General features: G+C 46.2%; 1 protein-coding gene across 11 annotated transcripts in view; it reads left to right on the forward strand.

Moving 5' to 3' along the window:
• The window catches only part of Carmil1 (capping protein regulator and myosin 1 linker 1), a 299,648-nt gene that overhangs the window by 139,785 nt on the left and 131,967 nt on the right, over positions 1 to 27,896 (forward strand). For all 11 annotated transcript variants that reach the window (XM_028880526.2, XM_028880554.2, XM_028880547.2 and 8 more), the window contains exons 6-11: positions 997 to 1,094; positions 1,431 to 1,501; positions 1,731 to 1,804; positions 16,083 to 16,158; positions 20,565 to 20,653; positions 22,522 to 22,616. In XM_028880526.2, the coding sequence (XP_028736359.1) occupies positions 997 to 1,094; positions 1,431 to 1,501; positions 1,731 to 1,804; positions 16,083 to 16,158; positions 20,565 to 20,653; positions 22,522 to 22,616 (503 nt within the window). The remainder of the gene's footprint in view (positions 1 to 996; positions 1,095 to 1,430; positions 1,502 to 1,730; positions 1,805 to 16,082; positions 16,159 to 20,564; positions 20,654 to 22,521; positions 22,617 to 27,896) is intronic.

The raw sequence follows: 27,896 nt of genomic DNA on the forward strand, positions 1-27,896 counted from the left end.
AAAGGCATGCACCACCACCGCCTGGCCCCGGGATTCATTTTTACCCACTCTATGACTAGGCAGGAGCTTTACTAGGTTTTGAGGAGGAAGAGAGATGAGAGGAGTAGAATTCAGGCATTGCCTCAGATGACCCGCAGTCCCTTGGCACAGAGCCAAAGGACCCGCTACTCCAACAAGGGATGATCGGTCTATTGAGGAACACTTGCACAGGGCACGATGGATTGACTTAGAGATTTGTACTTTAGTTCTAAGAAGCTGGTCACGTGTATTTGGTAGAAGTACAATATAATAATTCACTAAATACAGTACTTCTCATTTTTTGAGACAATGCCTCATGTGCTCCATGCCGTCCTCAAATTCAGTCTGTAGCTACAGATAATTTTGACATTCTCCTCACTCCACTTTTCACGTTTGGTATTGCAGGTGTGTACAATTACTCCTGGCTTATGTGGCACAGGGTACGGAAGGCAGAGCCTTTTGCATGCCGGACAAGCACTCTGCCAACTGAGCCACACCCATTACCCCTCGGGCTGGAGCACTGTTTTCTAAGTATTGTAACAAAAATTTCACCTTAGAAAACAACAATGAAGCTGGGCGGTGGTGGCGCACGCCTTTAATCCCAGCACTCGGGAGGCAGAGGCAGGCGGATCTCTGTGAGTTCGAGGCCAGCCTGGTCTACAAAGTGAGTTCCAGGAGAGGCTCCAAAGCTACACAGAAAAACATTGTCTCTAGTAATAATAATAATAATAATAATAATAATAATAATAATAATAATTAATGTCTGTATCTACAAGGGGAAGCACATCAAAGTATTAATATATCCCTATAGCTTGCCATTTCCCTAGTGCCCACATAATGGAATTATTTTGACCAGAATTGAAGTAACACTCATGTTGGTTTAAAACAAACAAACAAAAAGCATAGTACAAAATAAAAGTCTATATACTGTTCCAAAATCAAGAGCTTTGAAATGTGTTGTTGGGGTTAACCTTTCAGGAGAATCATGAAGAAAGTCTCCATGGAGCCATCTGAGCGCCTGGCCAGTCTCCAGGCCCTGTGGGACAGCCAGACCTTGGCTGAGCCAGGGCCCTGTGGTGAGCATGCATTTTAAACTCGGACAGGAGGGGTTGGATGCCCGTCCCCCTGCCAGGAAGCCCAGTCTATTCCTGGTCTGCTACTGTAGAGTACAATTAGTTCAAGGTGTAATTAGCATGCACAGACTTTAGATTGGTGGACAGAAGTCCTATATTTAAGCCCAGCTGCAGCCTGCTGTGTATGCACCACGGAGCTGGGGAGAATCCTTGCTGCTTCTCTAGATGGGAAAGATAACCCGATTGCCAACAGCCGCCAGATTGAAGCTGTAAACTTGTGATGTAACAATTGTTTTACTGCAAACCTGTCAACATCAACATTTCTGCTTCATGCTTCAGGTGGGTTTTCCCAGATGTATGCCTGTGTGTGCGACTGGCTGGGGTTTTCCTACAGGGAAGAGGTGCAGTGGGTAAGTCAGCCTGTCCATCTGCATGCACACACGTACCCGACGTGCGGTCTGTTAGCATCGTCCTCCCGCACCCCCCTCCCACTCTTTTGTTTTGTTCATTTTGATTATTGTCTTTCTTGTTCAGATTACTCAGAAATCTGCCTGTGTCCTTATGCAGCTCTCTGAGCGTGTCTGGCTTCTCTGTTTATATACATGGATTAATCGTCTAACCGAGTTTTGCTTCAAACAGGATGTGGATACAATTTATCTGACACAAGACACCAGGGAATTGAACTTACAAGACTTCAGTCATCTTGAGCACAGGTGAGCCCCGTCTTTCTCTCTTTCCTTTGTCCCTTCCCTGTTCTCAGGACGCTCCCTCTTTGTTGTCACTTAGAGACAAAGGTAACTTTCAGAGAACCACAGAAGTGAGCAAACTCTAAGAGGCCTTGCTCATCACCACAGATGGTTTGTGGAGGTGCTTCTGTATACCAAGACTAAAGTCCATGTTTGGAAAATGCCCTGACATTTACTGTGGATGTAGCTTATAAAAGCTTATTTGAGGGGCTGGAGAGACAGGTCACCAGTTAAGAGAGTACATGCTGCTTCTGGAAAGGACCTAGATTCAGTTCCCAGCAGCCATTTTGGGCGGCTCCTAGCTGCCTGTTATGTCAGCTCCAGTGGATGCCTCTGGCCTCAGAGGGAACCTGTACTCACACCCACACACATGCACATATTTAAAAATAAATGTTAAAAGTCCATTGACCAACTCTCTATAAAAACATAATACTGTTGTGCCAAGTTCCTTCTTTATAATAGTATTTCTGTGGCGAAAGTCTAAACTTCATTTCTAATAAATGACTGTTTGTTACAACTTCTTTATGCCTGGGGAGTTACTCCTTTATATATGCACTTACTGGTGAAAATCAGTTTGTCAGTATCTGCCTGGCGATACTGATAATAAAAGCATGTTGTAAGTCATTTGACAAACTTTTTTCACAGTTTTTCAGCCCTGACCTGAATGGGAAAAATAGCATTCTCAGGAGATAGCTGAGTGGGGAGAGTGCTTGTAATGCAAGCACAAAGAACTGAGTTCAAATCCCCAGAAGCCATGTGAAAAAGCCAGATGCTGCAGAGATCCCAGTGTGAGTTGGGAAAAAGGCAGAGACAGGGAGTCCTTGGGGTTTGGCCCAACTACCCTGGTACACTCCGTGGTGAAATGACATTGTGTCCTTTCTTTATTTCTGTTGCTGTGATAAAATGTCGAGACCAAAAAAGTAGTTTCGGGGAGAAAAGGGTTATTTTCGTTCATAGTTCCAGGTTACAGTCCATCTTCAGCAGAACTTAAAACATCTGGTCACATTGCAGCCACAGACAAGAGCAGAATGAAATGAATTATTCCTGCTTAATGCTCAGCAAGCTTTCCCTCCTGTTACACAGGCCAGGGCCCCAAACCATGAGTTGGTGCCACCCACATTCAGAGCCGGTCTTCACAGCTCATGACCAAGTTAAGAAAATCCCTTGCAGGCACAGCCACAGGCCAGCCTGACTTAGGCATTTCTCCAAGAGGCTCTCTTCCTGGGTGATAGTAGACTGTGGCAGGTTGACAATTAAAACAGCCACCATACCCCGGCTTAAACAAGGCAAGAGTCAGGTCCTCTGACCAGCACACACATTGAGATGCGGCACGTGAGTACTCTGAAGTGACTGTCACCTGTTAAATTTAGAAATTGTCAGCTCCTCCCCAATCTGAGTAACAATGGTCCTTTTTTTGTTTTTTTTTGACATTCAATGAAAGGGAACTATTTCTGCTGACAGCTTCCATTAACTCATACTTTGTACTAAGACAATTATCTCTTTGGGAGACTGGAGAAGAATTCTGTATATACTTCCACATTTATAACACTGAATATTGGAAGGGTTCATGCAGGTGCCTGGATAGCCCAAGACAGCAGCTTCCATCTCCTCATGAAGAGCATTCCAAAACAAAACCGACATTTAAGACCAGACAGACAGTGTGACAGTGGGTGAGTGTGACAGTGGGGGAGTGTGACAGTGGGTGAGTGTGACCGTGGGTGAGTGTGACAGTGGGTGAGTGTGACAGTGGGGTGAGTGTGACAGTGGGGGAGTGAGTGTGACAGTGGGTGAGTGTGACAGTGGGTGAGTGTGACAGTGGGGGAGTGTGACAGTGGGGGGAGTGTGACAGTGGGTGAGTGTGACAGTGGGTGAGTGTGACAGTGGGTGAGTGTGACCGTGGGTGAGTGTGACAGTGGGGTGAGTGTGACAGTGGGGTGAGTGTGACAGTGGGTGAGTGTGACAGTGGGTGAGTGTGACAGTGGGTGAGTGTGACAGTGGGGTGAGTGTGACAGTGGGGGAGTGAGTGTGACAGTGGGTGAGTGTGACAGTGGGTGAGTGTGACAGTGGGGGAGTGTGACAGTGGGTGAGTGTGACAGTGGGTGAGTGTGACAGTGGGTGAGTGTGACAGTGGGTGAGTGTGACCGTGGGTGAGTGTGACAGTGGGGTGAGTGAGTGTGACCGTGGGTGAGTGAGTGTGACCGTGGGTGAGTGTGACAGTGGGGTGAGTGTGACCGTGGGTGAGTGTGACAGTGGGGTGAGTGTGACAGTGGGTGAGTGTGACAGTGGGGGGTGAGTGTGAGTGACAGTGGGTGAGTGTGACAGTGGGGTGAGTGTGACCGTGGGTGAGTGTGACCGTGGGTGAGTGTGACAGTGGGGTGAGTGTGACCGTGGGTGAGTGTGACAGTGGGGTGAGTGTGACAGTGGGTGAGTGTGACAGTGGGTGAGTGTGACAGTGGGTGAGTGTGACAGTGGGTGAGTGTGACAGTGGGGTGAGTGTGACAGTGGGTGAGTGTGAGCGTGGGGGAGTGTGACAGTGGGTGAGTGTGACAGTGGGGTGAGTGTGACAGTGGGTGAGTGTGACAGTGGGTGAGTGTGACAGTGGGTGAGTGTGACAGTGGGGTGAGTGTGACCGTGGTGAGTGTGACGTGGGGAGTGTGACAGTGGGGGAGTGTGACAGTGGGGGAGTGTGACAGTGGGGGAGTGTGACAGTGGGTGAGTGTGACAGTGGGTGAGTGTGACAGTGGGTGAGTGTGACAGTGGGTGAGTGTGACAGTGGGTGAGTGTGACAGTGGGTGAGTGTGACAGTGGGTGAGTGTGACAGTGGGTGAGTGTGACAGTGGGTGAGTGTGACAGTGGGGTGAGTGTGACAGTGGGGTGAGTGTGACAGTGGGGGAGTGTGACAGTGGGGTGAGTGTGACAGTGGGTGAGTGTGACAGTGGGGTGAGTGTGACCGTGGGTGAGTGTGACAGTGGGGTGAGTGTGACAGTGGGTGAGTGTGACAGTGGGGTGAGTGTGACCGTGGGTGAGTGTGACAGTGGGGTGAGTGTGACAGTGGGTGAGTGTGACAGTGGGGGAGTGTGACAGTGGGGTGAGTGTGACCGTGGGTGAGTGTGACAGTGGGGTGAGTGTGACAGTGGGTGAGTGTGACAGTGGGGGAGTGTCTGCAGAGAATGGCTGCCTGGCCTTTCCAGCTGTTGCTTTGTGACACGTGTGTAAATGGCAGCATGGCAGAGAGGAGTGTTTTCAGCACTGTTATGAAGCTGTTTGAGCTGTGAATAGGCGAGTCGGTCTCCAGGACCCCAGGAGTGCATGGACCGTGATTAGAAGGTAATGGCCGGCGGAAGTGGAGGTTCTGCAGGACACTTCAGTGCCCGGCCCTTGAGGTGTTTCTGCCTCTCATGTCTGTGTTGCATCCTTAGTGACCATGGTCTGTTAGTAGTTGTGCCGTTTGGTGCTGAGCTTTGCCGCTCATCAGCTGAATTAGTTGCTCCACTGGTCCTCAAAAGGAAGCTAAGGGAGCCATGTGATGCAGAAGCCTACAGTTATAGCAAAGCAGCTGATGCCAAGAACTACTGTTAGGGCCACCAGACTTGCCCTGCAAGGGGATTTACTCATTTCAAGGATGGAGAATTTTCAGTTTGTTTGCAAGCACTGAGTTAATGGGACAGATGAAGATCACCTACTCTTTTTTTGCTCAGTTAGAGAATTAAAAGGACTCTTTTTGACCAGACGTCGTGGCACACACTTTTAATCTCAGAACTTGGAAGGTAGAGGCAGATCTCTGTGAGTTCAAGGGCAGCCTGGTCCACATAGAGAGTTCCAGGCCAGCCAGGGCTACACAGTGAGACCCTGTGTCAAAGAAATAAGATAAAATAAAAGGTCTCTTTTCATTATGGACCATCTCATCCATGCTGGGTAATAACTACTTTAGGCTCTGTGAGCCAGACAGTTGCTGTAGCAATTACAGCAGGTCCTGACTGGGATGGTTTTACTTAAGGCTCTCTTGACTGCACAAGGATGTGAAAGCAATACTCACTCAATAGAAACCATTCTGCAAATTTTCATCTTTGAGCTTCGTCAGGGCCAGGGTTATGTGGTTTAATTCATTCTCTCCCATTCATGCTCATATTCATTCATAGTTTCTGTTTCTGCCTCTTACTCTACTGGCCCTCCTCACCCACCTACCTCCCTTTTTCCTTCTCTTGCCTGTGGCATTTGTATTCAAGAACTGGCTGCCTGCTGTGGCCGCATAAGCATTCAGGTGTGGTCTTCAGAGTGGTCCTGCTGGACTCCCCCTGTCTGTCCCTAGAGGGGATTAGTAATTAGGGGCGGCTGGGAAAGATGCCTGCTCAGTTATTAGTTTTAGGTTCCAACCTTTTATTGTAGGGGATTTGGTTTGCTTAGTAGTATGCCTTTACAGTTTGCCCCGTCACAGTGAATGCTGTGCCAAGGAGAGGCAGAGATGGAGAAACGCCTCCTTCCACATTTCTCTTGGGGTGTCTGGAAGGGTTTCCAGCCGACGTGTTGGAAATGTAATTACACTGTAATTTGACACGGCAGGAAGCGATGAGGGCAGGCCTTGCTGCCAAGGCAGAGGAGAATAGACGGCCGTGGACGCACTGATTTCTCTGCCTCCCAGCAGACTTTGAAGAGGAGCTCATCTCTTTAATCCTCCGCAGCCCGGTTGGACACGCACCGCTGAGTTTAAACTTGGCCCGAGAGAGTCCTTCCCGCTGATTCATGCTCTTGGCTTGTCGTATTTCTTGGTCATGCAGGTGATATTCCTGAGCAGGGAGCTAGCAAGAATGAGTTCTAGAACAGCTTCTGTGTATGTGGCAAGGTGGTTCTGAGGTCACGGGGACAGTCTTTTCTGCCCCAGGCCCAGTTCCTCATTCCTTCTCTCTTGTGGATCAGGAGGTGGTACCGAAGGGGTGGGTCTGGATTTTGTCTCCATCGCTAAATTTCTCTGAATTTGTGTGTGTGCACGTACACACGTGTTTTATTCTAAAGTTAATATTTTAGTGCTATAGCACATGTATGTGATTATAAGTAAACTCACACAGGGTACACTTATAACCCTTTGTTGTTAGAAATGAATAATTAGAATATTAAAACTTTATAAAATGTATTATTTGGAAGTGTTTGTGCACACACACATGCCATATGTGCTGTGGGCATGTGCCAGGGCATATACATGGAATCTGGAGGATAATTTTGTGAAGTTGGATCGTTCCTTCCGTCTTCACATGGGTCTCAGGAATTGACTTCAAGCTGTCAGGCCTTTGTGGCAAGCAGCTTTACCTGCTGTGCCGTTTTCTGGCCCAGTATCAGAAGTTTGTGGTCTTTTTGTTTGATTTTTTCAAGACAGGGTTTCTCTGTGTAGCCCTGGCTGACCTGGAACTCTCTCTGTAGACCAGGCTGGTCTTGAACTTACAGAGATCCACTTGCCTCTGTCTCTCGAGTACTGGGATTAAAGCTGTACAACCACTGCCTGGCTTATTAGAAGATTTTTAAAGACTGCTCTGATACCCTGGGGATATCTGAGATAAGCTGAGAGTGTACAGGACATACCTCTGTAAACTAGGAACCAGGAAGGAATCACTCATTTGCAATGCTTTCCCCAATTCTAAGACAGAGTCTCATGTACCCCATGCTAGTCTTGAACTCAGATATGTAGCTGAGGATGATCTTGGAGTTTTGATCCTGCTACTACCTCTCCAGCCCTGGGATATAGGCATGATCCACTATTTCCAGGTTTTGTGATATTAGAGCATGGAATCTAGACTGTCCTGCGTACTAGGGAAGCATCCTGACCATTAGCTACAGCCCTAGCTATTTTTAAAGTGTATTTATTTTCATGTGTGTGTACATGTGTGCATGCATGTGCATGTGTCTTTTCTAGTCCACAGCTGATTTGGGCATCTTCCTCAATCTTTCTCTGCTTCATTCTTTGAGGCAGGGTCTTTCAGTCATACTCAGAGCTCACTCATAAGACTAATCTTACTATCTAGCTGTTTTGGGGGAATTCTGTCTCCAGCTTAAGAGGCTGGAATTACAGGTGGGTCTCCATATCCACCCAATATTTAGGTGGGTGCTGGGAATGTGAACTCTGGTATTCTTTCTTGCAAATAAGAACTTTAACCACTCAGCCATTTCCCTAGGACCCTTTTAAGTTTTAAAGCTGTCCAAGTTGTGGGGTGTTTACCTACCGACCCCACAGTTCCCCAGAGTTTTCTTGAGTGAGAGCAGCAGGAAATATAAGATAGAAGGATTTAGATTGTGGAGAAAAACAGATAGAAAATAAAGGATAGCCTCTAGAGGGCCTGGAACCTTTTCCAATGGGCCCTGACTAGCTCTGCCCTAGGGTTTTTATAGAGACGCCAAGGGGTGGAGCAAAAAACCTCCTCCCCCAGCACAGCCAAGTGCAGACCATCTCAGACACCTGCACTCAGGCCCATGGTCCTAATCATCCTCTATGCGGACCTGCTGGGTAAAGCCATGAGGAACCCGAGAATGGGCTCCCACACCAAGTTCCGTTCCTGAAGTAGATATGATAGGAGATAGTTTCAGTCATTCCCAGGAAAGCTAGCCGAAGACTTTGCCAGGAAGCAGTGCCGTTGTGGTACTTTCCCACTGCTTGTCCATGTGTGGCCACTGTGTGTGTGCACAGAGCGTAAAGAGCGGCCGGACTTGATGTTCTCACATCACCTTTCTGAACCTTTGTTTGTTTGTTAGGGTTATTAGAAGGAGAACTTCCCTCTTGTGTGGTGTACCCATAATTCATGTACTGCCCCTTGTTGGTGTTCTGTGTTTGAGATCTTCCCATCTTGGACATCCTGGAGCCGCTAGACACTTTCAAACTTGTCAATTATTTTTGTTCTGTATCACTTTCCTGGGGTCTTTCACACCGTCCATTTAAAAGTCTCAGTGTTTTTTTAAGCTTCAGGGAGAGAGGGAGGGCAGGGGAATGGAATAGAAGGAAAATTTGGCCTGAAAATAATAACACACAAAATGTCCATGTAGTCACACAGCTCAGAGAGATGTCAGAACTAATGTCTCCTAGGCTGCCTGGAACCTAGGGCAATAAAGACCTTGACAACAGAGTTGGATTCGAACCCTCTTGGAACTTTATCTTTATATTCAACAGTTAAGCATTGCCCAAATGTGTTAGTATCATAATTCAGTTTTTGTTTGGCTGAGACAACGTCTTGCTGTGTAGCATGGGCGAGTTCTACAGTTGTAATTCTTCCATCTCTACCTCATGTATTCTGGGCTTGTAGTTGTGTCTCATCATGCCAGGTAAGTAATTTCTTTTTAAGTTTAAGACAACAACAACAACAACAACAAAACTTCTTCAAGAAGATAGTGCTGGCCCTCTGATGATGAATATGCTGTCGAACTCCTAAGCTCAAACAATCCTCCTGCCTCAGCCTATCAATCAGGTTACCCTTATACTGAGCATTTTAATTTATTTTTATTGTTCAAAGTAACAAAAGTAAACTTTGTTAGTTGAGTAATAACTTCAGAATACATTGTAGTGGGCTAAGGATGTAGTTCAGTTAGTATGCTCAAAGCCCAGAGTTCCATTCCCAGCACCATATAAAACAGGACAAATAATCCAGGATTAGAAATTAGGCCACTCTTGGCTCCATAGTAAGTTTGAGGCCACCTTGGATTACATAAGGCCCTATCTCAAACAAAATAAAACAAAAAACAAACCAAACCAAACAACAACAACAACAACAGACTACATCTAGGTGTTGACTGGAAAATGAGAAAACAAATGATTGGCTCAATGTGCTGAAAGGGGTGTAGTTCCTTTGATTTGAAACTATGTAGACATGTCATCCTGCATTCTCTGTGGAGGAGACTGAAGGTTGAAAGTGTAAGAAGCAGATTAATTGCTGGTGGATTGATGGCAGTCATTTAAGACAGTGTACTTGTGAGTCACATCATTGAGGGTTAGACACTGTCTGGACTTGGTGTGAGAGCACAGACTAACTAACTTCCCTAGGTCTTGGGAACCTTTGTCTGTCTGTGCATTTTATACATAGAAATGTTCAAATAGCTAGGCATGGCAGCACACATCTATAATCCTGCACATAGGAGGTGGAGGCAGAAGGGTCACTGTAACTTAAGAGCATCTGGGCTATGCAAGACCTGGCTGAACAAACAAACAAAATTTCAAATACATTTCAAGTTCGAACTAAGTATCTGCTAAACCTTTTCTGAATAGGGCTCTAGTGCCACAGGAACTACCTCAAGAATCAACCAAGGAGATGTTTCTGCAAGACCAGAAACTTTAGTGTGTGTGTGTGTGTGTGTGTGTGTGTGTGTGTGTGTGTGTGTGTGTGTGTGTGTGTGTGTGCGCGCGCGCGCGCGCGCGTGCATGTGACAGAGAGAGGGAGTGGGAGGGAGGGAGGGAGGGAGGGAGGGAGGGAGGGAGAGAGAGAGAGAGAGAGAGAGAGAGAGAGAGAGAGAGAGAGAGAGAGAGAGAGAGAGAGAGAATCCAGTGGAGTTTTGTCTGAGGTTTGCTTCTATGTGCATCTGTAAAGTGCTGACGAGGTCTTTCAGGATGAGCTCTAGGCAGTGAAGACAGACACCTGCTGCCTTGTGTATTTCCCACTTAAATGGGAGTTCCCGGTGTTTTCTCCTTGCTGACTCCATGATGCTGTTGGTTGAATGCAGGATTGAGTCCCCATCCTTGTTCTCATTTTCTCCCTAGCCGTCATGTTGACTTGTGGTTCGGAGGGTCCAGTTCAGACCTTAATTTGACACAGTTTTCTGAGGTATTCTCTGGGCATCCACCTACCCAGATTTGAGGCTCCCCATTATCTGCATGTTCCAGCCAGGTTGGAAGATTGTTAACTCTGGAAGATGGGGCTTTCCAGGGTGCCATGTGCCGCCACGGTCCATTGACTTTTGTTTCAGTTTTTCTTTCTAATGTAGGACATTGCACAGTCTAGCCATTCTGCTGTTGACCAGACATTCTACTTAGCTTATTGTCTATTAATGAACAATTCTGTTAAGGCCATTCTTGTATTTGTTCTCTTAGAGAAAAATGGGCAGATGTGTACCAGGATGCAAATAATTGTAAATTCAGCCATTATGTCTACCACTTAGATCAAGAAAGAGGCTCCTGCCTCACTCTGGACTTGTATATATTAATTCCTAGTCATGCTTCCCTCCTCCCCACTACTCTATCCAATTGTAAGAATTTCCCCAATCTTTTTTTGGTTTTTATGATGGAAATATGCTGTTCTAATTTGGTTTTCTGTTACTGTGATCAAATATCATGACCAGAGCAACTTAGGAAGAAAGAATCTACTTGGCCAAAGCAGGAACTCAAGGCAGAAACCTTGAAGGAACACGGCTTACTACTGGCTGGCTCCCTGGCTTGTGTTCAGCTGCCTTTCTTACATAGCCCAGAGTCACCTGCCTAGGACTAGTATTGCCTACAGTGGACTGGGAACCACTACATCAATTACCAACCAAGAAAATAGCCTGCAGCACGACCACAGGCCAAACTGAGGGAGGCAGTTCTTCAATTCAGGTTCCTTCTTCCCAGGTGTGTTAGGTTGACAGCCAAGATTAGCTACCACATATGCATATTTGACAGGAAATCCTGTAAATCCACTTGGGAAGAATTCTCTACCTTCTTTTGCTTCTTGTTCTAGCCTCAGAACACTCTTTGCACCTGAGGTTTCTCTCGTCCCTCTGATGCTCCACCCCCCCCACCCCACCCCAGCTTCCTTGGGTACATCTTCCCAGCCTTGCAGATATTAGCTTTTTGAAAAATGTCTTTACTGAAAGGCTCTGCATGCTTTTCCTCCAGTCAGGTTTCTTTACACAGCGGTCAATCCTTCTTTCGTAGATAGCAAGTGTTGTGGGTATTTGTTACTATGTGGTAAACCTCTAAAGTTAATGGCCCATAGCAAATGCACCTATAACCCATAGTGATGCCTTTTTTCATTCAGTCTTCTGGTGGTTGGTGTCAGCTAGCTGGTTGCTGGGAGACCTAGATGTGGCACTTCCCTGTGATCTTGGCTTCCTCATAAAGTACCTGAATGAACTTGTGAAGAACTGTGAATGAACTTGCAAGAGTCAGAGTCAAGCAGAAACTGAACATGGTCGATTCTAACCCCACCTCCAGTGCATGTGCCGTCACTGAAGGACATCTGTGGTGTTTCTACGTTTGGGTGGTTATAAATACAGTGATGATAAATAAGATGGTTTGTGTTTTTGCTTCTGTTGGGCAAATACCCAAGTGTGAGGTCAGTAGGTCACGTGGCAGGTGCATAGCAAACTCAAGACAGAGTTGAGCTGTCTCCTGCACCGAGTCTTCCATTTCTTGGGCTGCATCTGACAGGTCCAGTTGTGCTGTGTCTTGACCCACATTTGGTGCTGGCAGGGTATGGTCTGAATTTTGCCACCCAGTACACACCTGTGGAAATGGGATATTTTTGATTTTGGCTTTGAATTGCATTCCTCTAGTGGCTGGTCCCTTGATCCTTTTTATGTGCTTCTTCGATATGTGTAAATGTATAAACTTTGGTGGAATGCCTCTTTAGATCTTATAGATCTTATGTCCAGTTTTAAAATTGGAGTGTTTGCTTCTGCCTGTGTGTGGGGAAGGTATGTGGGTGTCGTATGGTATGCATGTGGACGTGTGGACAGATCAGTGGTGGTCTGTGTGTGTTGTGGGAGCAGGTGGGTGTGTAGGTGTGGTGTGGTGTGGTATGCATGTGGACGTGTGGACAGATCGGTGGTGGTCTGTGTGTGTTGTGGGAGCAGGTGGGTGTGTGGGTGTGGTGTGGTGTGGTATGCATGTGGACTTGTGGACAGATCAGTGGTGGATGTCTGGATGTCTTCCTCAATGGCTTCACCATATTTTTTGAGATAGGGTTTGTCCCAACGAGCCTGATATTTGTTATTTTGACTGAATTCACTGGACAGCTGCCCCTGGAAACTGTTTATCTTCACACTCCAAGCACTGGGGTTACAGACATGTGCCACTTTGCCTGGCTTTTCTCTGGCTGCTGGGGATTGAATTTAGGGTGCGTGTCACATTCCTCTTGGTGCATGTGGCTTCTTTCCTTCATTATAGTTGCTTTCCTCCCCCAGTTGCCTGCTAGGCTGTGCCAGGCCGTCACTGATACAGGGCAGGGACTGGGTGCTATGTTCATTGTTACATTAGACCTTGTGATTCATGCATGGTGGCTGGCACTTACTGAATATATGAATGGATTGAATTACTGGGCATAGTCAGTTTCCCATGCCTGCACACATCTGTCCTTAATTATTTTAAGTATTCTGTTCTTTTCTTCCCATCTTTGAAGCCCTGTGAACCTGTGTCCATCTGCTCCAGGTGGGATTTCTTGGTCCCCATGTTCTGGGGCACTTTAACATTCCCAGTGTTTGGGATGGCTCCAGGTTGTCTTTCTTATTCCTTGTATCGTGGGGGAGGGGCAGGAGAACAAAGCACTCACCTCTTCATCTGCACAGGTATAATAAATACCCAGTATTTATTAAGCACTGGAGCAGTGTTTACTGTTTGAATTAAGATACATGACTGTCTCCTTCTAATGGCTTTGTTTCATTATTCATTTGTTTTGTTGAGATAGATGTAGCGGTTGCCATCAAATTACCTCTTCTAGTTAAGGCTGACCTTCAACTGCCTCCTGCCTCTACTTCCCAAGTTATGGGATTACAGGTATGAGTCACCATGCCTGGATTTTAATTTTAACTTAAAAATAACGTTAACTTTGAGCAAGTTAACCAAGAGACACACAGACAGAAAAGCTGGCAGATGGAACCTGTGGATGAAGCTGCTCATTTCTGTGCATTGTTTTCTGGGCTGCCCGTGAGGCTGCAGCTCATCTTCTTACTCATGTCTGATGAGCTCACACATGGTGCTTCAAAATCTGGCAAAGGCTGTAGTTTTGTGGGCATAAACTATTAGGAACCAGAGTCAGAATATATCAGTGACATCTGCTTTATTTGTCTGTCTATCAATCTGTCTGTCTATCTGTCTGCCTGTCTTCTGTCTGTCTGTCTGTCTATCTATCTATCTCATGTATTTATGTATCTATCTTCTATCTCTATGTATTTATATATCTGTCTACTTATCTTTCTTCCTCTCTCTCATGTATTTATGTATTTATCTTCTCTTTCTCTCTATGTATTTATGTATCTGTCTATCTGTCTATCTGTCTATCTATCTATCTATCTATCTATCTATCGTCTCTCATGTATCTAGCTATATCTATTGTAGTCAAGTTAGGAAATCAGTCTAGGTGTCTGTTTATAGAAGACTGGGTCAGAACACATGGATTATTTCCACAATGTAATTTCATTCAGCCACAAAGAAGAATGAAATCATATCATATGCAGGAAAATGGATGAAATTGCATAGCTCACCATGTTAACTGAAATAAGTCAGATTCAGGAAGACAAGCATCATGTATTCTCCCCGCCCACAGTGCATGGAACCTGAGCATAGTGGGTGGAGCTGGGGAAGAACAACAGGAAAGTAGAAGTGTCTCTACCAGGGAACAGGAAGCTGATCATGAGGAGGGTGGAGTGGAGGGAAGAAGTAATGGGGAGACGGTGAATATGATCAAAATATATTATATGCATACACAAATATGTCACAGTGAACTGTGTTTTGTATGATTAATATGTTTCCTCCAAAGGAGGAAAAATCATTTTAATAAAGAAAAGAATCTCATTCTCTCTCTGGTCCAGCCTCACGTCATGTCTCTGCATATCAATCCTTTTGCCTGTAACACAACCGGTGCCTCCTGGCTTGTTTGCAGGCTAACTGAGGTGCTTTTCGATAAGCCAGCAGACCAGCTGCATTTCTGAGCTCTTTCCACCTCCTGCCCGTCTTTGCTGTTCAGGTGAAATTGCAGCATCTGTGTCATATCATTCACAAAACTAGAATTGGAGCTTAGGTTTCAAAGATTTACAGTCTGAGGCCGTAGAAGCAATGAATGCAGGAGAGCTAAGTACGAAATGGAGAGGCACGCACCATGCCAGAGTGCGAGTCAACAGGAAAGCGAACAGAAAAGGAGATGTGTGGAGAAGGCGGCAAAGGGCACGGGGACTTTCAAAACACGGCTCAGCAGTGAAGGGTAATTCTGTCTGTGCAGTCCCGTGGTGAGGCAGATGAGGAATGTGTGGCAGGGCCAATAGTTGGGAAAATGGTGTAGAGGCCGGGATTTCACATGCAAACCTTTACCCCATAGCTTATGAGCTCATATGAAGCACCAGAGATAATTACAGCTGCTCTGTTTCAAGGATGGGATCACTGCTGGGAAGTGTAAGAACTACCAAATGGTTGCAGGACACTTACTGAGCACTGAGAATCCGTTTGATGGTATTTGCTGTCAGAGACCAACCTCTCAGATACTGCATGAGATCCTTGATGCTTGTGAATCTATGAAAAAGTCTAAGGAAACAGGCCCATTAATGTAGTGTTAGATGTGATTTCTTTCTGAATGCTGGCATCAGCTTCTTTCCCCTGGAAAGTAGGAATTGGAGGTGCTGGGGATAATGTACTTCAATTTCGTGGAATTCTGTTCGTATTCTGCTGTATGAGGATCTGTTGCAGAGAATTGAATGGTTTACTACTAAAATTGTTTGGAGGCTCAAGAGCTATAGCTCATTAGGTAAAGGTGCTTGCTGCATAAACCTGCCAATCACAGTTCAGTCCTTGGAAACCGCATGAAGAGCAGATGTGGTGGCATTCATTTGTAACCGCAGCACTTCACAGTGAGGTGGGAAGCAGGCTCCCAGAGACACAACCGCCGAAGCTCTCAGGCCAACTGGTCTGAAGAACACAACAGAGAGACAGGAGAGACTCCACCTCAGCGAGGTGAAAAACTCAGGAGCCTACTCTTGAGAGTTAGCCTCTGACCTACACACATAAGTTTTGGCATGTGCACATATATACACACACACAACACACACATACACACACACAACACACACACACAACACACACACACACACTTTTAATAAAAATATAAGGTTTTAGTTTTCTTTGTTTTGAGACAGAGCCTCACATGTCCTAGACTGGTTTGAATTACCTATATACCAAGGCTGACCTTGAACTCCTGATATTCCGGCTTCCAAAAGTGAGAAGAGGACAAGCACGCACCACACACCTACCTAAAACTGCAGTGTCGCCGCAGCTCTTTTGCAGGACCATGCTCATGTTCTTCGTTAATTTTGCTTCTAGAGACCTGATCCCCATCATTGCGGCCCTGGAATATAATCAGTGGTTCACGAAACTGTCCTCCAAGGATCTTAAGCTGGTAAGTCACTGGAGAGGCAGCCAGCATTGCTCAGCTTTGCTGGACTTCAAAAGCCAGATCGTTGTCAGAAAGATTTTATTTCGGTACCATGCTGGTGAGCTGCACACACTTTATTTCTTGAGGAGATCTCCTTCCTAGGAATGATTAACATGACATTGTGTGATGTTTGGAATGTGAGAGCTTCAGAGAGATCCACTCTCCTGTTTTCAGTTGCTTCTGGCAATTTTCGACCAGAAAGGCACATTTAGTATTGCCTTCTGTACACACTCATTCAGTTGGCAAAAGCTATTAAAGTCACATTTGCACAGCTGTAAACAGCTGGCTTTATATTTCCGCCTTCCTGTTCATCACCACTAGGTTTTTCATGAGAACAATTTCAGGAAATATCAACAGGTAGACTTAGTCTGATTGGGTTATAATAGTTAATATTAACTCTGTAGATGTTCTTTTGGGGGGGGGTTAGCGAGGGGATTTATATATAGACACAATAAAATCAAAGTGAAATCTGTTGGTTTTTATATTAAATAGAGCAGCCAAATAGTTGGTCTGTTCTGGTAATAGACACTGTTGGAAACCAGACAGATTCAAAGCTGCTGCTATATGGAAAGAGACCTTATCCACAGGTTAGTTTTCAGATACTTCATTTAGGATGGGAAGTAAATTAGATTTTGTTTATAGAGGCTTGGAATCTGGGGGTAAGATTTTTCTAATAAAGACATTGGATTGAGAAAGGGCTTTGTAGAAATGGAGCGTGTGAACAGGTTTCTTGGGCGTTTGAACTGACCTAAGAAAGGTATGACTTAAGGCATTATGGATTCAAAATGAGCTAGACTCATTTGGGGGCCCTTAGGAGTCATGGTGGCATAGGAAAAGAGCATGGAGTCAGAAACCTGAGTTCTTACCATGACTCTACCACCCAGACTGTGGGAGTGGAGATGAGTTTTCTCACCTTCCTGGGCCCCAGCTTCTTGTGTGCCTATGATTGTGCGATAGTTACAGTCTTGCTCATCTCTGTCCTGTGTTTAGTATACTGTGTGGGTATTGTAGCTTCTTGCTGAAGTAGCTGCATGGCAAAAACTTGCTTCATAAATATAGAATAAAATCACTGAATAAATGAATGAGAGAACCCAACCATGAAACTGACCTGCCCTTGCTGAGATGAGTAGCATATCACAGAGATCATAGTGAGCAGGTTTTTTGTTTTAACTAGTCCGCGACTACCCAGGAACTTCACAACTATTGACCCTTAAGATAGTCATCATCATAGAGTAGTAAAGAGGCTGAGAAACAAACCGATGTGGGCCTGGGTAGGTTGGGAATGAACCCAGCTAGGTAACCCTGTGTTTACGTATTATGATGGGGTTGGGGTAGCAGGAATAAAGTAGGGTAGCCCTCCGTGAATGAACAGGTATCCATGAATGATAACATGGGAATGGGAGCCTCAGGTCTGCTAGGGTGGGACCATGTCAAGGAGGTTGCAGGTGGGAAAGAATGCCCTTGTTCCTTCTCAGGGGTTCCAGTTGTGTGTATGATTGCTTTTTATCCTGCTGTCAGTTCACCGGGATGTGTCAAAGCCCCGGAATGGTCTGGGACAGGCTTCCTACTGAATGGGATGAAGCAGCGTGGAAGAGATAAAAGCTGTACCGTGGGGCAGCATTCTACAGCCTTCTTCCCCATCGTCCGGCTCTTACATTCTGTCCACCCCCTCTTCCACTATGCTTCAGTCATTGTCTTTTATGAAGCCTTGCAGTATAATATCCATATAGACCACATTTCATTTCAAAATATCAAATGTTTAAATATAAGCTAAATATAAGCCGAGAGAGCTACTGTATTCCTAGTTTTGCAACTGAATTGTTCTGATCCTGTACTGAGAATGTGGTAGACAAGAAAAACTTGTATGGTTATTACATTCTTTTCATGTCTAGGTTTGTGTATGCATTTCTTTAAACATGTCACCATTGTACATTCTTGGATACAGGAAAGACTGCTTTTCATGTAGTTGGCATTAAGTATAAGTTAGTACCATTAATGGAGCTATGAATAACTTGTTAGAACTCTGCTTTATGGACCTCTTAAAGAAGAGTTGGCCGCACCTGCATACACTCTCTTAAATACATTTTCGTTCCAGTGTTTAACTAAGTGTGGATAATCTTTAAAACTCCCTTTGGGTGAATTCCTTTTCTGGATGCTCTGCTGGGTAGTCAGGACAGTGCATGACTGCTTGGACTGCTTCTAACATTGAGAATAATTCCTGCTAAAACATGATTCAAATGCTCACTTTAGGCCTTGACAACACCTAGCTCAATCAATCCCCTTGCACATACATCATGTAACAAAGAGGTCTGCACACTTAAGGGCCAAGGCATGGACGATCTCTGCTGTCGGCCTAGTGGAAATGGCATTGGCTCGGGTCGAGCTCATTTTTGCCTTTGCTGTCAATTCACCCAAACCGTTCAGCCCAGGAACTGGACTGAATTGAGCAAAGCAGCATGCACGAGAGAAGAGAGTTCTACAGTGGGACTTAGGGTATTCCAGGGTAGCCTTTCGTAAAGATTACCCAACTGGAGAGCTCTGGGGCACCTCATTTCAGACCGTGTTTCAGTTATTGGGGACGCCAGCTAGACATGTGCCACCGGATAAGTCAGAGAACGCATATATATTTATGCGATGGCTTTGTTTGTTTTAAAAATTGCCTTGCTATATGCTATGGCACATGGGCAGGTTGTCTCTTATTTATACCATAAAAAATTCAAGTAAGCCCTTGGTTACAATGCAGTTGTGTAAAATCATTTATCAGCACCTGAGCTACTGTAAGTTTTGCAGTAAGTCAGTATAAATAAAAATATGAACATAGATTTTGTAGAAATCCAAACATTAAAACCTCACGTCCAACTCTACCACCATGGCATGCAGTACAGTTCTTCAATATTCAATTCCCCTGTATAATAATAATATAAATACATGATTTAAAAACAAAACCCCAAAACTTTAGTGACCTGGAGAGCTGGCTTAGCAGTTAAGAGTGCATATTGCTCTTCCAGAGGACTTGAGTTCCTCCACGTCTAACACCTGTATCAGTCGGCTCATAGCTCCAGCTCAAGGCGATCCTATGTCTCTGGCCTCTGTGAGTACCTGCACTCACATGCCCATACCCAGACACAGATACTCACGCATATACTCATAGATACTCACCCATATTCACATATACTTACACATACAATTTAAAATAATTAAAAAATACTATTTATACAGAGACATTTATTTAGTTCTTTGACATTTCCCCTTTCTCCTGCTTTAGTGAATCCTAGTGACCAACCATACCATGATGGGGCTGGTCCCTGCTGAAGTGCAGAACAATCTATCCCTTACTGTTCTTTTTTTTTTTTTTTGGTTTTTTCGAGACAGGGTTTCTCTGTGCAGCTTTGTGCCTTTCCTGGAGCTCACTTGGTAGCCCAGGCTGGCCTCGAACTCACAGAGATCTGCCTGGCTCTGCCTCCCGAGTGCTGGGATTAAAGGCGTGCGCCACCACGCCCGGCCCCTTACTGTTCTTATTCGTAATAGAGAATAATATGTAGCTACTGGTTTGTTAGTGACATATGCATATGAGGTGTAGCTCAGTGCCTGGTCCACAGTGACAACTGTAACAAGACCCTCAATGTCATTATCACTATCGCTTAGTCCTCAGGGCCTCACCTGGGACATCCATCACTGCCTTCGGAAGTCATTTTGCTTTTCCAAAGAAAGGGTAAGAGGGCCTTATGTGGATTTGTAGCACTGCTAAAAAGGCCTTTGGTAGTGCATCATGGTTGTATATTTTATCTTACTCCATTCAGCCTGCTTATAACAACACCATAGGTATTATACAACAGAAGTTTGTTTCCTACAGTTCTGAATGCCGAGAAGTCCACAGTTCAGGCAGTAGCCCATTTGCTATGCAGTGGCATCATCCACTTTCTGGTCTGCAGACAGCTCCGTTAGCTGTACCATTCTGTGGTGGGAGGGGCAAGGCAGCCCTCCGGGACTCCTTTACTAGGGCACCAGCTCCATTCTTTAGGGTGCACACTCCCAGGACACCCTCGCCCTCCAAACCCACCTGAGGCTGCCATCACATTGCTGGGTTTGCTTTAGTGAGTGAGGGTGTGGGGCTGGGCGCCAGCTCCGGCCACAGCATTTGGGTCTCTTCCTTGGGGAGTGGTACACTTGGAGACTGTGTTTTGTACCATGGCGTCCCCAGGTTCTCATGGTGGTGCGTAGTGGGGATGCTCTCTGATGAGTTCCCGAATGAATGTGTGTGGACGAGTGTCTCATTTACTTGTACTTCTGTGTTGTGTAGATTTATAGCACTCGAGTGAAATGTTTTCCATCAGACGTGCAGAATGACCAACAAGTGTTTTCTGTTACAGTCCACAGATGTCTGTGAACAGATCTTGAGGGTGGTGAGTCGGTCCAACCGACTGGAAGAATTGGTGTTGGAAAATGCTGGACTCAGAACGTGAGTATTTTCCTGAATATGTGAACATGTTGCTTTAAAATTTTAGGCCATTTGCCCCTTTAATTAGTACATGATCTTTTAAAAAGTTAAGGTGCTCACATATAGTGTTTCCTTCTGGAAAAAAAAAAAAAAAAAACAAACAACTGGAATGAGCAAAAACCATATTAATCTTCTTACTGTAACCAAATACTCACCAGAAGGAGGGCAAAAGGGTTTGTCTAGAATCAGCATAGATACAAATGCAGTGCATCATGAATCCAGGTGTGGAAGGCCTGGTGCCATTGGGCACATGTGGCAGTTACGGACGTCAGGGGTCAGGAAACAGAACAAAGGCCAGGCTATAATCTGTATCCCCAAATCTATGGCCCTGCATCGGCTAGCTAAGGCCCCAACTGCCAGATGTTTCTCAACCTCCCTAAACACCACTGCTAGCTGGGAGTAGGGGCACATGTTAAGATAAATGAGCCTATGGGGTAAATTTCACACTGAAATCACAACACAAATCAATCAGCCAGTCCATAGTACCATTATTATCACGAAAGCCAAGTGTTTAATGGCATGTTCTGTGTTGTGGGGCATTCTGAGGGCTCCTAGTGTAGTAGATAAGAGTATGGGCCTTAGTCAAGTGCCTCCTGCTTCAAGCAGGGAGTGTAGAAGTCCTACATCTCAGTGTCTTTACCTTGGAAATGGGGGTAGTAACTGAGGTTGTGGAGTAAGTGAATTGATGTGTGTGTAGTACTTAGAAAATACCTTCCTCACTGAAGACGCCTGCGCAGCTTTTACTATTGTAGCCATGATACTAACAGAGTCCCTGTGATTTTCTTACATTAATCAGTTTTAGTCATTTCTCCTAATCTTCTCCTGGTGATTTAATGCCACCCCTGAGTTTAATACTGAAGAGCATGAGTGAGAATCTGTTGGAACAAAGGCTTCATTGTCGTTAATGAGCAAGGCAGGTATTTTGTAATCCTAGCACTTAGTGTGCTATTTCAGGTTAAAATATAACTAAAACAGTGATTTTTCTTTTTGTGTAAAATAGGGTGCTAGCAATGGTGGTCTTTAACTCAGTAATTAAAGCAATCAGTTTTACATTTGTGAGTATTAGAGGAAATGAGAAGTAAGGTACAGTGAAGAGCCTACTAGAATTTTCAAGAAAGCAGGTTTGCTGTGGATTTTTTAAAAAACAGGAAGGGATCAGTGATACTGTTAGCAGCATTTGGCAGTGTCTCTAGAGCCAAACATCTGGCTGCAGCAGGTGGACATGTGGGGGGGGGCAGGGTGAGGGCGATGTCTTTTGGCACAGTAGTTAAGAATAAAGTTCTTCATACCAGGGAAGGTGTAGCGGCAGGAACGTGAGGTGGCTGGTCATATTTGTCTGTACTCAGGAAGCAAACAGCCCATAGGAAGTGTGAGCCAGCTTTAAAACCACAAGGCCCATTCCTGGTGACCCACTTACTCCAGTGCGGGTCCACCTCTTAAGCATCCCACACCCTTCCAAAGTAGGACTAGCGCATGGGGACCAAAGGAACCTGTGGAGGATTTTTCACAGGTAACCAAGGGGAGATACCGTATTGTCTCTGTTCCTTTGTGTGAGGTTTGGTCAGGTCTGAATGAATTGAGTATTATATATATATATGTGTGTGTGTTTTCCCTGCATCCCACTCACAGAGTGGCAGTTGTACCAAGAGCCTCCCCCGTGTAGGCAAGTGTGTGTTCTATCCCTGAGCTGTACTGGTAGCTCTATATGGAAAACCGTAAGGGAGAGTTTCTTCCTTTTTGGTTTCATTCCATTTTAATCCTTAAATGTTTCATTTGAACAGTTTGCATTTTTTTTTTTTTATTACTCATGCCATTTTGTTTCCTTGCAGAGATTTTGCACAAAAATTGGCCAGTGCTCTAGCACATAATCCTAACTCAGGACTTCACACGATCAACCTCGCCGGGAACCCGCTGGAGGATCGAGGTACTGAACCATATGTAAGATCAGGAATGCCAGAGGTGTAGGATACTAGGGTCCTGGTTTATCCAGGGCTGGGGCGTTGGGACAGCTTCACTTTAGTCGCCTGGAGCCCTTGTCATACCTACCCAGTCTTCCACACGTACCTGGAGCACTCTGCATACCAACTCTCCCCACATGCACCTGGAACCTTCTCCACACCCACCCAGAGTCCTTCCCACACCTACCAGGAATTCTCCCCACACCCCGGTGGAGTCCCACCCACACCCACCCCAAGTCTTCCTTATCTCTGGTCAACAGAAGATTAACTTCCCTTGGAGCGAAGGCCTCAGGGTCCCTCTGCTTTTGCTCACTGCTGGTGGAGACCACTCCCAGATCCAAGAGGCTGCTTAGGTTGTATCTTCCACCTCTCAGAAGGCACTTTGTGAGGTTAGGGACCAGCTAGAACTTGTCTCAGAAGCTTTTGTTTCTTCCAGATACCTCTGTGATAGGGTGACCCACTCAACATATACCTCCTAGGGCCCTTATTTTTTTGAGACAAGACTTAAGCTATGTAGCTTAGCCTGGTCTCACATTTGTACCTTTGTGCCTCTGCCTTGAAAGTTCTGAGAACGCAGGCCTGTGCATCAATTCAATTCCCAGCCCCCCCCCCCCCTTGTAGTGAACCCAGAGCCTTGGGCATGCAGGGTGAATGCGGTACTGCTGAGTTCCATCCCCAGCCTGTGGTTTCTTTGTAGACAAGCTTAGAATTCATTGATTTGACAATCATGCGGTGAGCCCCTCTTATAGTAACCTGTCTGTCCTGCTCTATAGGAAGCATTTAAGAGGGGCCGGAATCTGGGTGACCAGTTTAAATTTGTGCCTGCCACATGTGTCTTGGAATACTTGATTAGACTTGAATGTGTGATTGTGGCGAGGTTGAAGGACCAGATTTGTGAGGAGAAAGATTTATCAAACCTGTTTGCATCTGGGGCTGGGGTATGGCGGGGGCTTGCTTGTCACGTGTGAGTTCCCGGGACAATCCCACCACCGCAAACAGAAAGGGAACTCAAAGGAAAGTGCTCATAAGTGGCAAAGGCAGTGCCTGCTGCTGACCCAGGAAGGGAGGCCTGTGGCTGAGTTCTCCGTCTTGGTCTCAGAACATTGATGGATGGGGTTGGAGAAGGAATCGCGCTATCTCTGGAGGGAACATTTTGTTTTCATTTGCTGCTGGAAATGTTTTCCAGCCTTGTTGAGTAGGGCCTTTCATCTTTCAATGTTAGGTATTTGATGAAGATTAATTATTCAGCTGAGCTGAGGGCACCCAGGCAGCTTCGCATTTACTTTCTGACTGGGATGCTGCTGTGCGTGGAAAAGGATTCCTTTGTAGCATTCACACGGGAACCTCGGGGGGGTAACTTCCGTCATCTGAAGTAGGGAGTCTGCAGGAAGGTGGAGGCCCGAATCCAAAACTAGGTCACCTGGTAAGCAGCCTAAGCATGAGCCCAGGCTGAAAATAAAGACGGGGGGGGGGGGGGGGCTGGAGTGCGGGGTTCTCTGGGGTGTCGTCATTTCTGTAGGAAGAGCAGCTGTTCTCTCTGCCGGCTCTGTGAGAAGTGGCAGAGTGGTGAGTGTGGTGACGTGGAAACTGTCCCCAGCACCTCCCGGAGTCAGGGGAGCTGTGTTGGGTTTGTTTGTAAGATGTGGGGATCTGGCTGTATTTAGCTACTGACTGGGCTGGATCAGTAGAGGGAAGTAGTCATGTCTCTAAGGAGGTGAACTCCAGAAGACCGGTGGGCTAGCAGGGCACTTTGAGTCATTAGGGAAGTGGAAATTAAAGGCACAGTGGGGTACTAGCTCATAGCTAGTCATCTGGCTGTGGTAGAAATAAATGCATCTGAGAGGGTGGGAGGAAAGAAGAATGCTGCCATTGCTGGGGGCAACGGGAAAAGATGCAGCCATTTGGAAACTAGAGAGAGAGAGGTTTTCAAAGGTTAAACACAGATGTTCCAAAGGACCTAGCAATTCTACTCCTGGCTATCAAAAGAAATGAGACGGTCTGCACAAAGACTCCTGTAAGCACAGGTTTAGAGGAGCAACACACACACACACACACACACACACACACACACACACACACACACACACACACACAAGCAGCCTAGTGATCATCAGTGGATAAATGGGATGTAATACACTTGGATAAATGGAAGTGGTGCATTTGTCCCAGCATCAGTGTGGTTGAACCTCAGAAAGGAGACCCACCTAGGAGACCACAAGTCAGGTTGTGGGCCTGGGAGGGGAAGAGTGAGTCTCAGGCCCTTTATCTCCCGTCCTGTGTCCTTCATGTACTCCTGGACAACTTGTCCCCTCAGGTACTGTTTCTTCTCTCAGGTCCTCCTCCCCTTGGAGCCCCCGAAATCCTTTGGTTTAACTCACTGTGTTCTGCTCGTGCTGTAGCTGAGCACGGGCCGCTGTGCCCTACTCCTGGGGCACCCACTGCCTGTCACTCCCTCTCCATGCCTGCTTCCTCCTATCCCTCCTTAGACACACAGCATCTAGTGCGAGACTTTTCATATGCAATAAGAACTTCCCTTAAATGGAGTTGGATTGAATTTAACTTCATTCTGTTTTGAAAAGTTTGCTTTTAAAAATGGCACTCGACAGTCATGGTGAAGTTTATAGAGGGGTCTTTTGTGTGAGTGAGGGTCTGTGCTCAACAAAGATGCTTTTCCCTCCACCTTCCGACCTCAGCGATGCTACTTTGTGCGTGTTTTTATCCACCGCCATCAACTGTGTCTGCTACAGATACGGTTGCCATGGGTCATTGGGAGCGTTGCTCCGCTATTTGCTCACCAGACCTCCAGTGTGTATTCTGTCCACATTCCCTCAGTTTGGACACATTCCCTCAGTTTGGACACCTGAAAATATCTTTGCAGCCTGAGACTTGCCCATTTCTCCTCCAAGTTCATTCATTGCTGTGTTTGCCACTGCCTTGGCTGGCTGTGAACACCTACTTCACTCTTGGGGTTGAGCCTTTAGAAACAATTTTCATTGTCTTTTTCTTTTAGGAGCGTGAGGGGTGAGGGGGACAGATGTGTGTATACAAACAGGGCCTCACTGTGAGGGGAGAGGTGTGTGTATACAGACAGGGCCTCACTCTGATGGGAAGAGGTGTGTGTATATAGACAGGCCCCACCATGAGGGGAGAGGTGTGTGTATATAGACAGGCCTCACCATGAGGGGAGAGGTGTGTGTATATAGACAGGGCCTCACTCTGACAGGGAGAGGTGTGTGTATATAGACAGGCCTCACTATGAGGGGGAGAGGTGTGTGTATATAGACAGGTCTCACCGTGAGGGGAGAGGTGTGTGTATATAGACAGGGCCTCACTCTGACAGGGAGAGGTGTGTGTATATAGACAGGCCTCCCTATGAGGGGGAGAGGTGTGTGTATATAGACAGGTCTCACCATGAGGGGAGAGGTGTGTGTATATAGACAGGCCCCACCATGAGGGGAGAGGTGTGTGTATACAGACAGGGTCTCACTGTGAGGGGAGAGGTGTGTGTATAGACAGGTCTCACCGTGAGGGGAGAGGTGTGTATATATAGACAGGCTTCACCATGAGGGGAGAGGTGTGTGTATATAGACAGGCCTCACTATGAGGGGAGAGGTGTGTGTATATAGACAGGGCCTCGCTATGTAGCCCAGACTGGCTTCAAATTTGGACCAAGCCTCCTGCCTCTGCCTCCCGAGTGCTGGGATGATGGTGCTGCTAATGTACCTCTGCTCCACAGCAGGAATGGAATGCTTTTCATTGATTCTTTTTGTTTAGGCTAATTATCAAATATGCTTGGTCATTTTTAAAATCATAGGAAATTTAGCTATGTGTAAAATATTGAAATTTCAATCTCCAGAGTAATAACTTTTGTTTCTTCTTTCTTGTTCTATTTATTTAGTTTTGAGACAGGGCCTCATGTAACTTAGGTTGTCTTTGAACTCCAGTTTGTCCTGCCTTTACCTCCTGAGTGCTGGAATTATAGGTGTATGCCAGCATGGCAGCAGTTCTGAACTTTCCAATGACAATGATTTGTATTTTAAAACAATCAAAAGCTGGGGTGGGCTGAAGGGTCAGAGAGGAGGGTCTGCGACATAGAAGAGACATCCTGGGGCAGTGACAATTATGTACAGGAAGCTCAAACCTGAGGCAGATAGGACCTCAGTGTGTTAATCGACCAGAATTCTGAGGCGTTAAACACCACGTGGAATTTGATTTCGCCCCTGAACCACCTACCCTGAGCCCTACTTGGCAGCTCCCAGACAGAAAGTTTGTTGGCTTTGTGATATGAATATCGATACAGCAAACCCTGGTTATTTACAGCACGGACTTCTTGTCATACCAGAGTCTAAGGACAGTCTGCAGCCTTGGGATTGTCATGAGCTTGTGGAGAGGAAGCATAAGGTGTGATCTAGTGAGCAGAGGGAGAGAGTGTCTGGGTAAGTGCATCCGAGGCTGCTGTAGAGGCATGACAGCTGCCACCGTCATCAAAGCAACCGTGACTCCTGGCACGAGACCCCCACGACCAGGGAAGAAGAGCAGTGGTGCTGTTTCTGCCGTGAATGAAGAACTGTGGCGGGGGGTGGAGTGGGAGGGTGAGGGGGTGGGGTGGGGGGCGTCTCTGTGCGTCAGAGGCAGGGAATCCCAGTATGGCCCTTTCTCTATGTGTTATGAAACGGGGCGCCTTCTACTGTAGTGACAGCTGCATTGTCCTTGCTATGAGGAGTAAGACCCCTAACTAAGGCTGAGCCATCAGGAGGAGGAGGGTGGGAAGGTTCCCAGAGTGGCGGCAGCCTTCTCCGGTATAAAGAGGCTTGCCTGCTTGATTAGGGGACCCTACTGGGTGAGTATGGAGATTCCCCAAGAAGAGCTGAAGGTCTAAGACAGACTTTGCAGCCTTCGAGAGCATCACTAAGGAGCGGAAGTACCAGCCAGCTCCTGCGGACTTAGCGGCTCTTACTATATGTACTGAGACACTCATCTCAGGCAGAGCTGGCTATCCAGAGGGAATTTATTTGTGTGAAGGAAGAATTAGAGTGGGAAGAGGCCATACTTCCAGCACCCCCACCCCCGGTTGGGTTCTGATTTGATGGGTAAATTCAATAAGAGAGGCCAGGAGATGGAGGTGTTGGCTTGCCACTTCTTACGGCTGTGGGGCGGGAAGGAGAAAAGAAGATAGATTAGAGGAGCTTTGATGAGTCCTTTTGGGATCCAAATCTGTGGAACATGAGGGAAGTTGGAGGATGAAG

The sequence above is a fragment of the Peromyscus leucopus genome, chromosome 5 (assembly GCF_004664715.2).
Source record: "Peromyscus leucopus breed LL Stock chromosome 5, UCI_PerLeu_2.1, whole genome shotgun sequence".
NCBI lineage: Eukaryota > Metazoa > Chordata > Mammalia > Rodentia > Cricetidae > Peromyscus > Peromyscus leucopus.